This window comes from Condylura cristata, unplaced genomic scaffold, assembly GCF_000260355.1.
Source record: "Condylura cristata isolate star-nosed mole 26May11 unplaced genomic scaffold, ConCri1.0 scaffold00026, whole genome shotgun sequence".
Lineage (NCBI taxonomy): Eukaryota > Metazoa > Chordata > Mammalia > Eulipotyphla > Talpidae > Condylura > Condylura cristata.
Genome location: NW_004567127.1, coordinates 8287413 through 8303192, shown reverse-complemented (window position 1 = coordinate 8303192; position 15780 = coordinate 8287413). Strand labels below are relative to the sequence as shown.

General features: G+C 51.5%; 1 protein-coding gene across 5 annotated transcripts in view; it reads right to left on the bottom strand.

Annotated features, from left to right (window-relative positions):
* Positions 1-3993: 3993 nt before the first annotated feature.
* KCNA2 (potassium channel, voltage gated shaker related subfamily A, member 2) overlaps positions 3994-15780 on the bottom strand; it is a 19754-nt gene continuing 7967 nt past the window's right edge. For all 5 annotated transcript variants that reach the window (XM_012730090.1, XM_012730088.1, XM_012730087.1 and 2 more), the window contains 2 exons: positions 15300-15562; positions 3994-14862 (listed from right to left, as the gene is read on the bottom strand). In XM_012730090.1, coding sequence (XP_012585544.1) covers positions 13200-14699 — 1500 coding nt within the window. In that variant the 5' untranslated portion in view covers positions 14700-14862; positions 15300-15562 and the 3' untranslated portion in view covers positions 3994-13199. The remainder of the gene's footprint in view (positions 14863-15299; positions 15563-15780) is intronic.

The window sequence follows — 15780 nt, the reverse complement described above, 5'->3', positions numbered from 1 at the left end:
CTCTCCTGACCCGCCCGCTGCTCCCCTCAGCAGTGTACTTCGTCGATCTGCCTGTTCTGCTCCCCACTCTGTCCCTGGTGAATCCTCTCACCCTCCACTTCTCTGGCTTGTACCCCAGTTCTGTATGAATAAATAAATCTTTAAAAAAATGACTGTGGAGTTGAGGGATGAGGGAACATAGAGGAAAGGGGCGCAGTGGATTGTGGTGGAGGGCTGGGGGTGCCTGGTAGTGGGTGTGCCGTGGTACTATGCACCTGAGGTGGTGCCTTGCATCACCTGTGGTGTTTTAAACCAATATTGTCTGAATAGAAAAGGAAGGAGGATGGGCTTTGGCCTCATAAAGTTTCTGCCATTTAGTTGCTATGTGACCTTGGGCTAGTTATATAACCTCTCTGAGGTTCTGTTTCTAATGTGCAAAATGTAGATAACACCCACGTCACAAGACTTTTGTGATAACTAAATGACATAATGCATGTCAAGCATGTAACAGAGCATCTGGTGTAAAGCGAGCCTGGAGACATACAGAGAACTCTGTCTAGATTTACATGTCTGTCTATGCCTATGCCTACATCTATAGCCTCTATATATAGATAGAGAAATCCTTAAAAAATAGTCTTCATAATACCCTGCGAGACAAACATTTTAATCTCAAGGGTGAGACAGAAGAGCACAAGTTTAGGAATGTAAATTCCCTTGTTAAGGTCACATAGACGATACACTGGACTGTCCAGCAGAGCCAGACAGGGAACTGAGGCCTGACCACAAGGCCCAGCATGTTTGAAAGCTCTCACTAGTGTTGAATTTGAAAGCCGGTAGAAGTCCTTAGCTCTCTGTTCCCTTGGGAAGTAGAGAGGGTTTCACCCTGGAACTGGGGTTGGACAGGCTTTAGAAGGCAACTTGTATGGGATCTGTGGGAGTGTGTGTGGGGGTGGGGTGTGGGGTGGGGGGGTCAGAGCATTCGGAGACGTGTGGCTCCTTGACCTTGGCCCTTTTGACTCAGTTGACTGAGATCACTCGACCTGAGTCTTCTAACTCCAGAAATGGAGATAATAAATCTCTTCAGGGCCAGCGAAAGACACTAGACCATGGTGTGTGTTTGCTCTCCCCGTGGCTGCCTTGGCCACTGTGTGACTCTGTGACACTCACTGATTTAGCAGCTGTATCTTGTGCCTGCACCATGTTGGGTGCTGGGATTCAGAAATGAAAAAGACACTTAGAGATGCCTATTGAGGCTGGACGAGAGAAAGCCTCAAAGCCACTGAGACAGAATGAGTGTGGTTTTACTTCTCATGGGGCTGTGACTTGGGTGCTCACCCAAATCATCACTGAAAAAGAGTGTAAATCTTCCAGCAGAGAGGTGTGTGAAGGGAGATATTCCCCCCAACCTTCCTACATACCATTAAGCACGAGCCCTGGCTAGAGCTCAGGCTGGAATAGGTACAGGACCCAAGAGCCAATGATTTGTGGGTGTGCTTACTGACCTACGTACGGGGCAGGTATGAAGGGGGGGGGGTGTAAGGGAACAAAAAGAAGGGAGGAGAGCTGACAGACTGAAAGTGCCCCTTTCCTGGCCCTCCCTGGTGACGTAGAGGGTTAAAGCACAGCACTGAGAATCTAAAGCTGCTTCCGCATGAGTTAGATCCCCGCCTGCCCCGTAGGTGACCACATGGCGTGGCAGACCTCTCCTGACCCGCCCACTGCTCCCCTCAGCAGAGTACTTCGTCGATCTGCCTGTTCTGTTCCCCACTCTGTCTCTGGTGAAGCCTCTCACCACCCCTGAGCCTCTGGCCTGTACCCCAGTTCTGTATGCACAAATAAATAAATAAAATCTTTAAAAAAAAAAATGCCCCTTTCCTGGAAGGAAAGTTAGGCAGCCTTGCTTCGTCTGCATAGCATTTAAGTAGCACTAACTTTACATCAGGAGAGGTGGTTCCTTCCCATTCTGTGCTCAACCAGTCTGGGGAAACGTCAGTCCTGGATTCGAGATCTGCAGCCTCAGTCCAGCTGCTGGACCATGAGGGTGAACGGGAGGAGGGGTATTGCAGGGTTGCGGCTAGCTAGCTCTGTGTTCACGCTGCCTCCCTGAGGGTGAATTTCTGTCTTCCGCTCTTGGCCAGAAGAACCAAAGGCCCCATGGGACCTTCACTTTCTGAATAAATGCAATGTCTCTGGAGAGATCTGTCTTCCTCCTTGGACACTGGGAACACGAGGAGGCTAAGTTCACCCAGCAACTTGGTCTGAGGGGCCATGGATATGGTTTCAGGAGTCTTTGGGCCTCTGAGGGCAGTTCTTGCAGCTCGTAGCCCACATCAGGAACCCCTGCACCAGAAGAGCCTGGAAATCCTTTGCTTTCTCATCTCAGGTTTCTGAGTGTCCTGGCCTGCTTGGATCTTTCCACATGGGAATCCGAGAGAGAGGATGCATTCACTATTTTTATTGGACTTCCACTGTGTGCCAGGCACTCATTTAATCTTCACAAGATAAGGTAGGCATCATGATTCCTTTTATAGAGCAGAGGAACCTGAGGCTCCAAGAGAATGAAATAGCTTGCCCAGGTCACAAGGCTGGGTGCGACAGCCTGGCATTCAGTCTAACCCTCTGCTCCAGAACCTTTCTTTTTCTCTAGGGTTAATGTTCTTCCTCAGTTTTTCCATTTCAGCTCCTCCTGGCCACCACATTGGCCCTGGGACAAAGTGGGGTTCTCCCTGTTGCACCCCACCCACTGAGCCCTCTATAATTAGGAGGAACTGGTTGGCAAAACTCCAGCTCCAGGCTTGGCAGGGGAAGTGCATAGGCCGGTGCCAGGCCTGGCAGGGGAGGGCCCAGTGTGCTCAAAGGGTGTGGGTGGTCCACCTTTCAATAAACTGCAGCAGAGAGGGGGGCCCTGGGGAGCTGGCTGCTGTGGCTCCCATGTAGCCCCTCTTTTGCTGTAGGAACCGAACAAAATGAGACAGGTGGGAACAGAGCTCTCCCCAATCCGCACCCTCAGTTCCCTGGAGCAGAGATGATGCCTGGTGGCAGAAGCCAAGAGGAGAGTGGGTCTTGGGGTCCCATTCCACGCTGGAGCCGAAGCCCCCGCAGCAGGGTACCCACGGCTGCAGCTATCCTGAGGGGTTCTCATCTGTCACCCTCTCCTTTGTCAAATCCAGAACCAGATCCTTCTTAGGGCGAGAGTGGGGGGACCAGCTGCTTCCCTGGGGTAGAACTTATCAGACTGTGCGGGGTACCGCAGGAGACCCTGATGAGAGGCTTGGAGGGTGGAATGTGCTGGTTGCTGGCTGCGGCGAGGCCTTCTCTGCGGCCCATCCACATCCATGCCAGGCCGTGTTCCGCCATCTGGGGACCCAGCTGTGGGCTGATTAGCCCTCAGAGGAAATCAGACAGATGTGCCGAGGCTGTGTATGTGTGTGGTGCCTGCACGTGAACTAATACCAGAACCTTCTCCAGGGAGCTGCCACCATACAGCTGGTGAACCAGGCGCCTCCTCCTTGGGAAGCAAAGGTGAGAGCTCCTCGTTTGAAAATGAGGTTGATTCAGACCCCTGGACACACAGAAATGGGCAGTAGTGGGAGTGGGCTGGAGAACAGGGCCTGCAAAAGCAGGGGCCGCTGGGGTCAAGTGACTCCCGGAGGTCGTCAAACTGGGGCTCCTGTCCCCAACCTCGCCCCCAGCTCCATAGTAGACACAGGAGCCCATCTCCCACACCCCAGCCCGCACGCAGCCCTCACATTCCCCGGGCTCAGGGGCAAGGGCAGGGACCTTATGCCTGGCCATAAGGTCCCTGAAGCCTCAGGAGGGTCCCTCCTGTCCTGTGCTGGCCTCAGCCGGGACCCTCGGCTGCAGAAACCAGAGAGAGGGAGGCTAACACTTGCCCATCACAGGAATGTTAATTCAGGCGAGAAAAAAGGTGGAATGATCAGTGTCTGTCAAAAATTTTATTGTTTTTTTTTTTCATTTCACACAGAATGATGTTAAAATAAATCCTCAGTCATATATATTTATATACTTATTTACTCGTGTTGATATTTACAAAAGACTGTGGAGTTCTATGAAGTCTGTATACACCCATGATCAGGTGGACAGGCAATGTTCATTGAGGCACGTATGTACACATATATGTATAACCTATGTACAAATATCAGACCCTACTGACACCGGAACTCTCAGCTGCAGAAGTCCTGAGCAGGGCAGTGTTGGTGGGCTGAAAGCTACCAGAATATGTCAGCAAGAATGATACTATCTATACATCCTGTGCAATGCAGTTACAGCTGGTGTCTAAATTGTCATGAAGCTAACAAATAGTTAAACGACTCCCATCTCCCCTGCGTCTTCCCCACAAGTCCTGCTCCGCCTTCAGCTCCCATTGGTCCCCAGCCTCTTATCACCATGGAGACCCCGGTTCCCTTTCGGCATCATCCTTACGAAGCTTCACCATCAGCCTTGGAGTTCCTTCTCTTATTGATCCCAGGGAGGCTTTTTATCTGCCTCTCTTCTCTGAGTTTGCAGCAATTATTAGAGACAGGACAGGGGAGGGCAGCTGTCAATCCATGCATGGGCAGTAAAGAAGCCAGTGCAAGCCCTCGTTAGAGTCTGAGCTGGGTGAGCCTGAGTGAGCGGCCATTTCCACATTTATATAGATGTGAGTGTGTAACACGTAGACTCCCCAGAGAAGGCCTATATAAGCGCAGCAGCACACAGGTCTAGCAGAGGAAATCACGTCCCGCACTCAGGAGCTTTACAGCTGTGTCCCTGATGAAAACTAGAGAATTCGCCTTGCTTGCTGGCACCAATAACTCTGACTGTTCCAAGATTACCCTTAGCGGAGCGAGGGTGTGGGGATGCAGAAACCCAGGCCAAGGCCAACTTGGCCAGGGCACTGTTTGCTCGGCAGGCTGGAGCTCAATCATGGGACTTTCCAGCTTCCTGGGGCCCTCGAATGGAGGACTCATCCAAGCACGACCACAAAAGGAAAGTGGGTCGCTGGATCCCACGTGAAGGCAGAAGTGGAGCAAGCAGGGAGCATGTTCAGACCCTCTGGTGCTGACACCCACCTTCGCCCAAGCCCGCCAGGCAGCTCCCTGGCTCTCCCTTCTGCTTCCCAGCCTGGGGCCGTTTCCTCTTGCCTAGGGCCACCTGGCAGGTCACAGACCTTGCCCTGTGACCTGCTCAAAAGACAATGATACGAACAGACGTGGGAATTGTCTGGTGTACAGGTAGCAAAGCCAGCCGCTAAGTGTTCCCTTACGCCCAGCTTCATCTCCTGCTTTTGCCAGCAACTAGAGTGTTCATGCGCTCATCCAAACAAGGTAGTCAGTGTCTGGGGAATTATTTTCAAGGAGGAGCAGGGCTGAGCGGCCTCTCGGGAGGACTGAGAAGAGACACAGGCCTGGGTCCCCTGTTTAGCTACCGTCGGTCCAGTTCGGCCACAGTCACACTGCCCTCAATTACCTAGATGTCACAGCAGCTGGCCACAGGGTTATGCAATCACACCTGCCCTGCGCATCGTCAGTGGAATGATGCGGGGAGTTCTCAGCTGCAAACTCATTTGGAACATAGCTGGCTATTTTAGGAGTGCAGCGGAGCACAGAAAGTTATATCCGTTTCCACGCTGAGGTCATGCAGTGTAAGAAGTGGCCATCTAGACAGGCTCTTCAACTGCCCTAGTTTACCCGCCTGTCATGCGAAGTCTGGGGTATGGGTTTCTCCTGGCTGACTGCTGCCAGCTTGGTCAGACCAGAGGGTTGCCGGGAGTGCGGAGAGACGGCAGGCACCTTTGCCCCAGATACCATGGAGGCAAGTTGGGGGCGCACAGTCAAAGGCAGGTGGTGAGGCTGGCACCTTTGCCCATGACCCACCACACTGCCAGGGAAGCTAGAGAATAAGGGCAGGTTTTAGCACAGACCCAGATGTGTCTCCAGAGAGGCAACGGAATCCAGCCTAGACTGGGTCAGAATCAACACGGGCTGGGTTTCTGAGCTGCACCGGCTGCTGCACCGTGTCTCACGCTCTCTGGCTCTTCCTTAAAAATGTTACTTTCAGATCTCACAAAATTCAAGACTAGGGCACCTCCGATGACAAAGAAAAACAACTAAACAAATGAATCCTTTGCCACGTCTTGCAGCTTTCCACGCCCCTAGCGCGACAAAGTTTGGAATAACTTCTCTGGTCCCCAGTGGTGAGGTTCCAGCCAAGCTGCACAGACAGAACAAAGGATCAAGCACCAGGCCCTTAGATCAGACTTCCCTTTTATCCCTGAGTCAGGCAGCCACCTGGGAGGGAAAGGAAAGAGGTGATCTGGGAGCCCGAGCTTTTGTTAGGAAAGAACAGCCTTCTCGAGAGAGGGCCCTGCCCAGAGCAAAAGAGCTGAGCTGGAGAGGAGGGCAGCATGCACAAGAATGTCATTGAAAAGATTCAATAAATGCAGTTTATTTCTCGGATTGCCAATTTTTTTCACATCCGTGAAGCTAAGGGGATTGGTCACTGTGTTATCATATAATCGTTGAAACAATGGTGTACATATATACATATACTATACACTTATATACACAGATATATGTATATATGGAAAACCTTGGCTACTCAGGACCAATCCACCCAAACCTCGATGAGCGAGAATTGCATTGTCTTTCTATACTTTCAGTAGAAAGAGGCAAACGGCGGCAAGGGCGTTCGTTATCTGAGGAGCTACGATCGCCCAAACAGCCACCTTCCAGGTGTGCCTGACCGCCAGGCACAACCACCGTCTCTTTGGTCTTCCCCATCTGCATTCTGTACAGTGAGCACTGAGGTTTAGAATGGTGACCCTGAGCAATGCAAGGTCTTTCGTGGCCTTCAAACATTCTACAGACTAAGGCAGAGAAGCTTTTACCAACCTACTTAGGCAATTTTGCTTTCAGTAACAAGGGCTGAACCAAAACATGCTTTGCCATTCCCAAATAACCAGGAGTGGGGAGCAGTCAGGTCGCTCCTTCCCTGAGGACTCCCCACCAGGTAACTGAGGTTTGGCTGTCCACGTGTGTGGCAGCAAAGTAGCTTGCAAAGGAGTGGAATTGGCCCCGGGGTTGCCAGTCTTCCCTGATGATCCACTCTGAATAGTCAACCCTACAGATTTTTCAGGAAAGGGGGACTCTTTTGACCCCCTCCTCCACATCATGTGTGCAAATATTTGTGCAACTGCAGACCGCGTGAGTGGCAGTTCTGTGTTTCATTCATGTCATAAACACCCAAACTTCTATCCCTGTAGAACTCTACTCACCAAAAAATTTCCTTCCCTCCCTACCTCTCATGGAGTCCCTTTGGTTAAGCTAGGACAGTCAAGGGCAATTTCCCCAATCTACCCAGGCTACTGATAGCAGGTGTAAACCTCCAGGCCACATTCCCCCAGCATCCATCTCCCTGGGGAGGGGGGATGGGAAACAAATGGATCAAGTAATGGCTTTTAGTGCATGGAAATGATCTTCTGTAATGGCTCAGGATGCCTTATTCTTATCTATTGGTAAGCTCTTTCCTGAAGGCTTCCATTACACCCTGCCAGATTGACAGGATGAGCAAGCTCAAGGATTCGCTACCTAGAAGTTGCACACACGCTCGTGAAGGTAGGTAGATAGGAGGAGACTGGAGGTTCACAGAGGCCTGCACACACTCTCAGGCACACATGGGAGAGACAGGGGGACACGCGAGCCTGTCGTGGGCTTTCCTGTGCACACACCATACCTCTGCGCATGCTCACATTCCAGGAGGGTCAGAGCCTCAGAAGACAGGAGCCCTGTGAACAGCGGGAAGAAGAGGGGATGACGGAGACTGAACTAACGCCCAGAGGCCAAGGGCATTTTTCTGATAATCCAAGTACTACCGTTGTCAGTCCTGAGAACAAGGTTTTGAAATAGCTATTGCTAAAGAAAACAGTCACTATTTATTTTATTGCACTTTTCCTCTTTAAAAATATTCAAACACAAACTATGAGAGATGGAGCTGAGTTTGGGGGGGAAGGAAGGAGGAAGAAGGCAAAACAGTGAACTGGGTTAGCTGGATGAAGAGACCCTTCCCTGCCCGCAGGGGACCACCCACCTCTACACCGCCCTTGCTCCCCCTGTGGGGCAGGCCTGGTCTGAAAAGGACCATGTTGAAGATGTGGTCACAAAGCCACCGGGATATTCCTGAATCCAGTGCCCTGGCCGCTGGCTCAGGCCTGCCTGATGTTCATGAGGCTAATGTCACGGGCTCAAACCTGGCAGTGGACACTGCCAGGGCTGGGGAACCTCCACTGGGCAACTAAGGAGCACCCTGGACATTACAGCTTATATGGAGCAGCCTGTTCAGCCATGACGAACAGGCTGTGAGGACCATGGGCCCAGGAAAACGGGAGCTGCAGCCAGGCCCACTTCTGGGTGCGTAAATCAAAGCATGTGCCCCTTCCTGCCACCCTCATATGCAAGTTACAGACTGTCCTTCGGGGAACGTCAGCCCTCCTCTCTATTCTCCAAGACTGTGTGGCAGCCTGGGCCCCTCAGCTCTCATGGAGTCCCTTTGGACAGAGGGCCTCGCCTTCTCTCAGCACGGCTTCACACGGATATTTTATGGCTGACAAGGAATTTTCCCAAAGACCTCACTGCACTGATGTGCAGAACTCAGGGAGAGCAGACAGAACAAGCCAGACCTGAAGTCCTTCCCATACTGGGTAGACTCATAAGCACCCAGGCCACCAAAACTCCCAAGGGAGCCCTTTCCACATCAGATCAGGCACACTCCCTTGGGGCTCTTTTTCAAAGGCCATCCTCCTGGTGACAGGCCTACTCCCGCCTCAGAAGCCCGGCTGAGCAGGACAGTGGGAAGCAAAGAGGAGGGGAAAATGTGTCATGTATTGCAGAAGCTTCAAGTAGTCCAGAACCTTAATTATGCCTGAAATTAAATTTTGGCTCCCAAATTTACTCTGATATTTGACCTGCTCAGTTACCCTCTGACAACCTCCTCACCTGTTCTGGAACTTGTTCTCTTTAGCTTCCTGAAAACTCCAACTTTTGGGGAAAAGTTTGAGCCTACTGGAGGAGACGCCTTCTGAAGTTCAAGAGAAAATTGCTATCTTAACTTGAAAACACTCGAAAGGCCCAGCGTGCTGGATTAATGTGCAAATTTTGGACCCACGCATTCATATTTTGCTGTGGCAGAAATGCCATGAGGTTGGAGCAGTGACCGTCACGGGGAGGTGGGTGGGACAAGCTGGGACACCTGGTGCCTGGCCTCACTTGAGCTGCTAACTTCTACTGGAGGTGAAATCTTTGCCAAACACACCCAACTCTCGGCCAAGAATGCTAGTTTCACGGTAATCCAAAACAGTGGGCAGTCTTACAAGCATTTAAATCTGGCCCGAGAATGTGGATAAGGATCACCTGCTCTAAAGCTTGCTTGTTTAGCATTCGGCTTAGGTCTGTAACCACGTTTCACTTAAGCTGAACTGGTGTGAGTTTCTTCAGGTGTAACGGTTGAATGGGAGTCAGGATTCCAGGTGGCGTCCTTCAAGGCAGAGGCGCAAAGGGGACTCAGGAGCTGAGCCCATTGGGCTTATTCTTAAGAACAAGTGATCGGCTACGTGCAAGTCAGGGACAAGTTCATTCATGGTCTGGACTTTTTCTGACCCGTCCCTGACAAAGCCGCTGGGGAGCGAGAGGCACTAAGGTATATAGACTGAGAGAATGTTGGGGGGCTGCTTCACCCCAGTTCTAGGCTCAGGACCCAGTAGTTTCTGAGCCACCACTCTGTCAAGAGAATGGGGCTGAATCGAGAGATCCTGGAGTTGAGAGCGAGAGCTTGGACTATGGGGTGTCTTGGGGGGATGAGGGGTTGCTGCTTTGAAGGAAGGGCCTGCTTGGCAAGGGGTGCATACTAACAGGCTACCCGCTGTCTTGGGTCCTTCCACACTCTGTACATGGGTTTCTGGTAGGAGGAGGGTGAATAGCTAGACACCCCATGAAATTTCCAGCCATACTCAGAGATCTGCTTAACAATGGTGGCCCATCTTTGAACCCTGGGGAAAGAGTAACTCCTCTGAAATCTGGGGAGTGAGAGGGAGAGGAAAGACTAGAAGAGACTTCCTGAAGGATATCTCAGGGTACAGATGCAAACAGAGGGAGGAGATTGACTCTGATCTTTTGTTAGTGCCTTTTCCAGCGCTGGGGGTTGAGCAATGGGCGTGCACTGCACGCAGATTGTGTGTGTGTTGTTGGGGTGTGCTGTATGTTGCATGTCTTGTATAAGTGAATGCACGGTGTGTGTAAAGTGAGTTTATGTTTTTCGTGTGTGGAAACAACAGCAGGGTATTCTTCGTGTATTCTGTGTCCACCCACTGTGTCCACGTGACTGCTGTGCATTTTGTATCTTCCTTGCCGGTGTGTCTTAGCTCATGGCTGTGTACAGCTCTCCTGCGCATGCTCTGTGCTGAATATGCTTGTTTTGGATCAAGGGAGACCCACCCATCTCCTGGGGAGGCCCTTGTCATTCGTTTGGTCCCTGGGGGTTTTACACGTGTGTGTGTGTGTGTGTGTGTGTGTGTGTGTGTGTGTGTGTGTGGCACGCTCTAGCGGTGTGTCTAGTTTGTCGCAGGTAAGTATACTCGGAGGCCTGGGAACATTTTATAGCCCCAGGTCAAGGACAATGGGATAAAATAGCAAGCCCTGGACCGAGACTTCAGGCATGGGTCATTTTTCTACCTATATTCCAAAGGCCTGTGTCCCTCCACCCATGTCTTGGGAATTCAGCACCATCTCCGTGGAGAAGAGAAGCAAAGACGCTTTGTGCTGGGCATGGGATGGCCTGCAGACCCCTGGGGATGTGGGTAACCAAGAACTATGAGCACCCTGGGCTTAGCGCCCTGAGCTGGTATCCCACCCCCAAGGTAACTGTAAGTGCCTGGAGCCAACTGAGAGGCCCGGGGCAGCCCGACCACAGAAGTCACTGGACTTGGGAAATTTCGGCTGTTATGCTGAAAGGCAAAGCAGGCCAGGGTGTGAGGCAAAAACCTGTCCTCCTCAACCCATTCCAGGAACACCCTGTAAGCTGTGCGGTGCTCACTCACTCTCAGCTGCTGGGGCCAGGGAGGGGGTCCTCACCCCGATTGCATTTGGTTCTCGCTAAGTGAGTCTGGGTGCCAGTTTCACAGGGAGGGAGTTTGAGTCTGTCAACCGAAATGATGCCTTCGGTCAGCTAGGACCTCTAGCCCTCGGTCTTGGCCTTTTGCAGGTAGAGGAGGTTCCCTTTCCGTCCAGCCCTGCGGAACTGGGTTCCCAGGGGCCCTCTTCAGGGTGAGCTTCCTGCCCAGTGACAATACAAATCAAACGCAGTGGGAAAAGGTGAGCATGGACATGATTAACATGACGGACTGTAGAGAGGAGGCCTGGGGAAGGAGAGGCGCTGGCCCAGGACAGCTGGAGATGCAAGGGCCCTCGGGCCCCTGTGCACTCAGTAAGACAAGCTTCAGCCACGGGAAACTGAAGCTGCAGCACGTGGAGGGCAGAAAGACAATTTTAACATCTAAGAACCCATGAAGACTGGAGTGTCTGAGGCAATGTCAGCAAACCAGGCCCAGTGGGGTCACCAATGAAGTCACATCACCCCTTCAGGCCTCTTAGACCACCAACCCACCAAGCAGTGGATTTGCTTCTGGACCTAAACTCCAGAGGATGATGTGCGTGTGTGTGTGCGTGTGTGCCCGAATGCACACACGGATGGATGTGTGCATATATATATACACGGGTATGTATATATATACACTAGTGCACATAGTCAAACACATGCATAAATTGCCCTGTGTCAAAATATTGCATAAGCTTATACAAGGTTCAAATGCAATTTTTTTTTTCTATAGCTAGCTAGGTAGAGGAACTCGTGTACGACATACTTGATATATATTTATATACACTGGATCCACCGATTTGCCTGTCCTCGGGACCAGATGCCCGGTTACCTGTACAAGTGCATGACTGGATTAATTTCTAAGGTGCAGTCATGTGAGGTGTTTAGATCTACTTTCCCTGTTCACTCTCCTGGCTTTGCAGAGGTCTGTGCCCCCATGTGGAAGACTGGGGACTTGGTGGGGGGGGGGCCTGGAGGGCTAGAGTCTTGGCCCCCCTGTTCCAAATAGTCAATCTATTTTTTTCTCCTGATTAAGGGCTTTTTTCCTTCTGTTGGGGGTGGGGGGGACCCTAGTTCATTGCCATTCCAAGGCTATTAATACTCTAATTATGAATACTGTGTAGGCTACTGAGAAAAATAGGTTATCTCCTGTGTTTTAAATATTGAGATTCATGCAACAAATACCCATGCAGCTCTATCGCATCACTGGTACATTTCTCTGCAATGTCAGTGTGGCCGGGCCACGTAGCCCTGGGAAAGCAGATGTCTGCAAACTCCCGTGTAACGAAAAAATCAGACATGTTTTGTGACCCTGCAGCCTGCAGGGATGGTAGAATCTGAGGCTGAGAGCTCCCTTGCTTTGTTAGCTTCCCGGCAGGCCTAAGGGAGCAAATGTGAAACTTGACAACTCACATTGGGTCATACTAACTGTCCCTCCCTTGGGCTTCCCTCACACTGACACTGCAGAGAAAAACCAAATGCAGCATTTTCCGTTATGAAACACAAGCCTCCGGAGGATCTACTTGGCAACTGCAATTCACAAACCCTCGCCTGTGACACAGAAAGTAATTTCAACACACAGGACTGTGTGTTCTTTTCAATGCAAAAAAAAAAAAAAGAAAAGAAAGAAAGAAAGAAAAAGGGAATGACCTTTTGAATCATTACCTTTAAAGCTTTAAAGTTAAGCCACCATGGTTTTCCTCGGTGCAGGGGGAGGTAGGCTCAAATGGGTTGTAGAGGTGGGGGACACATCTCCTGGGTCCTGTGTGTGATTGATTAGGAAGGATGTGGCAGGGTGGGTATTTGATGTGAGGTGGCCTCAATGTGTCTTTCTGAATTCCTGGCTCCATAGGTGATGCCCATCTTTGGAAACCCATAAACCTGGTGATGATTTGCATGAAAGCCATGGATAGATATTCTGTGTTCTAAATCAAAAATCAAAAGATCAAAAGTCACTTGCACGACTATTGCTTTCCATGCAGAACCAGATACACACTGTAGAACACACTGACTACAATGCAGGCTATTTATCTGCATTAGTTCCACTGAGCAGTGAGCATGTGAATAGGGTTCAGTCAGACATCAGTTAACATTTTGGTAATATTCACATAGTTTGTATTAGCCAAAGTGCAGTTGGCTGTTTTCAAGTTTTCCTCTCTAAAGTCCTCGTTACTGTTGTTTACCCCCTCCTGGATCTCCATGTAATCAGACTTACTAATAGTAGAGGCACTTCTACTTTTCTTTAGGTCGGGGGAGGATGGGATCTTTGGACAGCTCGTCACTTGCAAGTACTGGGCCTGTTCCTCTCCCTCTGTCTCCCGGTGGTAGAAGTAGTTGAAATTGGACACAATGACAGGGACCGGTAAGGCAATGGTTAACACACCTGCAATTGCACACAGGGAACCCACGATCTTCCCCCCAATGGTAGTCGGAACCATGTCTCCATAGCCTACAGTTGTCATGGAGACGACTGCCCACCAGAAGGCATCCGGGATGCTGGGGAACTGGGACTCTTGCTCATCGGCCTCTGCGAAATAGACGGCACTAGAGAAGAGAATGACCCCGATGAAGAGGAAGAATATCAGGAGACCCAACTCTCTCATGCTGGCTTTGAGGGTCTGACCTAGAATCTGGAGACCTTTGGAGTGTCTGGACAACTTGAAAATCCGAAAGACTCTTACCAACCGGATGACACGGAGGATGGCCAGTGACATGGCCTGCTGGCCCTGCTGGGCATCCTCTGGCTTCTCAGCCAGCTCGGTCCCCAGGGTGATGAAGTAGGGGATGATGGCCACAATGTCAATGATGTTCATGATGTTGGTGAAGAAGCCGGCTTTGCTGGGGCAGGCGAAGAATCTCACCAAGAACTCAAAGGAGAACCAGATGATGCAGAGCGTCTCTACGATGAAGAAGGGGTCGGTGAAGGACGTGGACTGCTGATACCCGATGGTGCTGTTGGAGTAGGTGTGGAAGGTCATGCCACCACCGTGCTTGTCTTCATTCTCGTCCCGGAATATGGGCAGCGTCTCCAGGCAGAAGCTGACGATGGAGATCAAGATGACCATGACCGACACAATAGCTATAATCCTGGCCGGCCCCGAGCTCTCTGGGTACTCAAAGAGAAGCCACACCTGTCTCTGGAACTCATTCTCAGGCAGAGGACGCTCTTCCTCTTTGATGTAGCCTTCGTCTTCTCGAAACATCTCCATGGCTTCTTCCCCCAGCTCGTAAAACCGAATCTCTTCAGAGAATATATCTAAGGGCACGTTCACGGGTCGCCTCAACCGGCCCCCAGACTGGTAGTAGTACAAAATGGCATCAAAACTGGGGCGGTTTCGATCGAAAAAGTACTCATTTCGGAGGGGGTCAAAGTATCTCATGCGCTTCTTTGGGTCCCCTAAGAGGGTCTCTGGAAACTGGGCTAAGGTCTTTAGCTGGGTCTCGAACCGCAGGCCCGAGATGTTGATCACCACCCGCTCACAGCACTCGTGGTCAGCCTCGGGGTCATAGGTGTCCTGCGGGTGGCCTGGGAGGGCAGCAGCCTCGTCCGTTGGGTCTCCGGTGGCCACTGTCATAATTGGGGCTGAGGGAAGCGCCTCACGCTACGCCTTCCAGCTGCCTGGTGGCAGGGAGCTCAGGGTGCAGCTAGCGGCCCCGGGAAACACAGAAGCATTGGCCTGGGCTCTGGCAGGAGAGCCCGCGGGGCTCCCTGAGAGCTGGACAGACAGCCTGGCTCGGCTGAAAGACAGAGGCAGTTAAGGACATGAGACCACTCGCAGCAACAGGGCCTGGGAGGCCGCTTTTGTCTCCCCCCTCTTAGCCAAGAAACGTGATCACCACCACGGTCATCAAAGAGCAGCACGGTTTACTTTCAACTCTAATCTGGCTGGGGATCACAGGGGGGCAGGTGGTCATCTCCCAGGAAAGCTGTGGAATGCCCTGCACTGGTGGAAGGTGGCTGGCACAGACCCCCGCTCACGGCCCAGGCTCTGTGGAGGTAACTGCAAACCAGAGGCCAGAGGGAGCCCTCTCTCAGGCAGTGGGTTAATTAATACCTTGCAGCTACCTGCAACCTGGAAGGTAATCCTCGAGACTGCTCTCAGCCTTGGGTTTCCCTCATTGCCCCCGCCCTAAGACTCTACACATAGCTGTTATTAAGTTATAGATTGATTTACCTGGCAAGGCAGGGATCTAAAGCGCTCTTCCTCACAGAGCTGATCAGAGACTGCGGGAGTCCTAGATACACAAATAGGCAGCCGGACGCTCCATCACGTCTTCACACTCGAGCTAGAAATAATGGTGAGTCATTCCAGGCAGGAGGGCAGGCTCTGGTTCCTGGAGGTGAGTTCCAGGGCTGGGCTGGGCTGGAGGGTCAGTGGTGTGGCTGCTCAGGGCTGCACAGGACTTGAGGACAAGTGAGCGATCTTCAGTCTGGAGCCTTTGGAAAGAAGAAGGTGAGATGCACAGCTCAGCAAAAGCCTGAATCGTCCTGGCTGTCCTCAGGAGGTGTGACGCTGCCTGGAAAAACAGCAGCAAGGTGGGACCAGGGCGCTGGTAGCTTGGCTCCCATGCCCACCTTTCCTCCTGAGGTCACACCTGAGCCCTACAGGTCTCTCCAGGTCGCACTTCCATCAGTTGGAAGCATTTTCTCCCAGG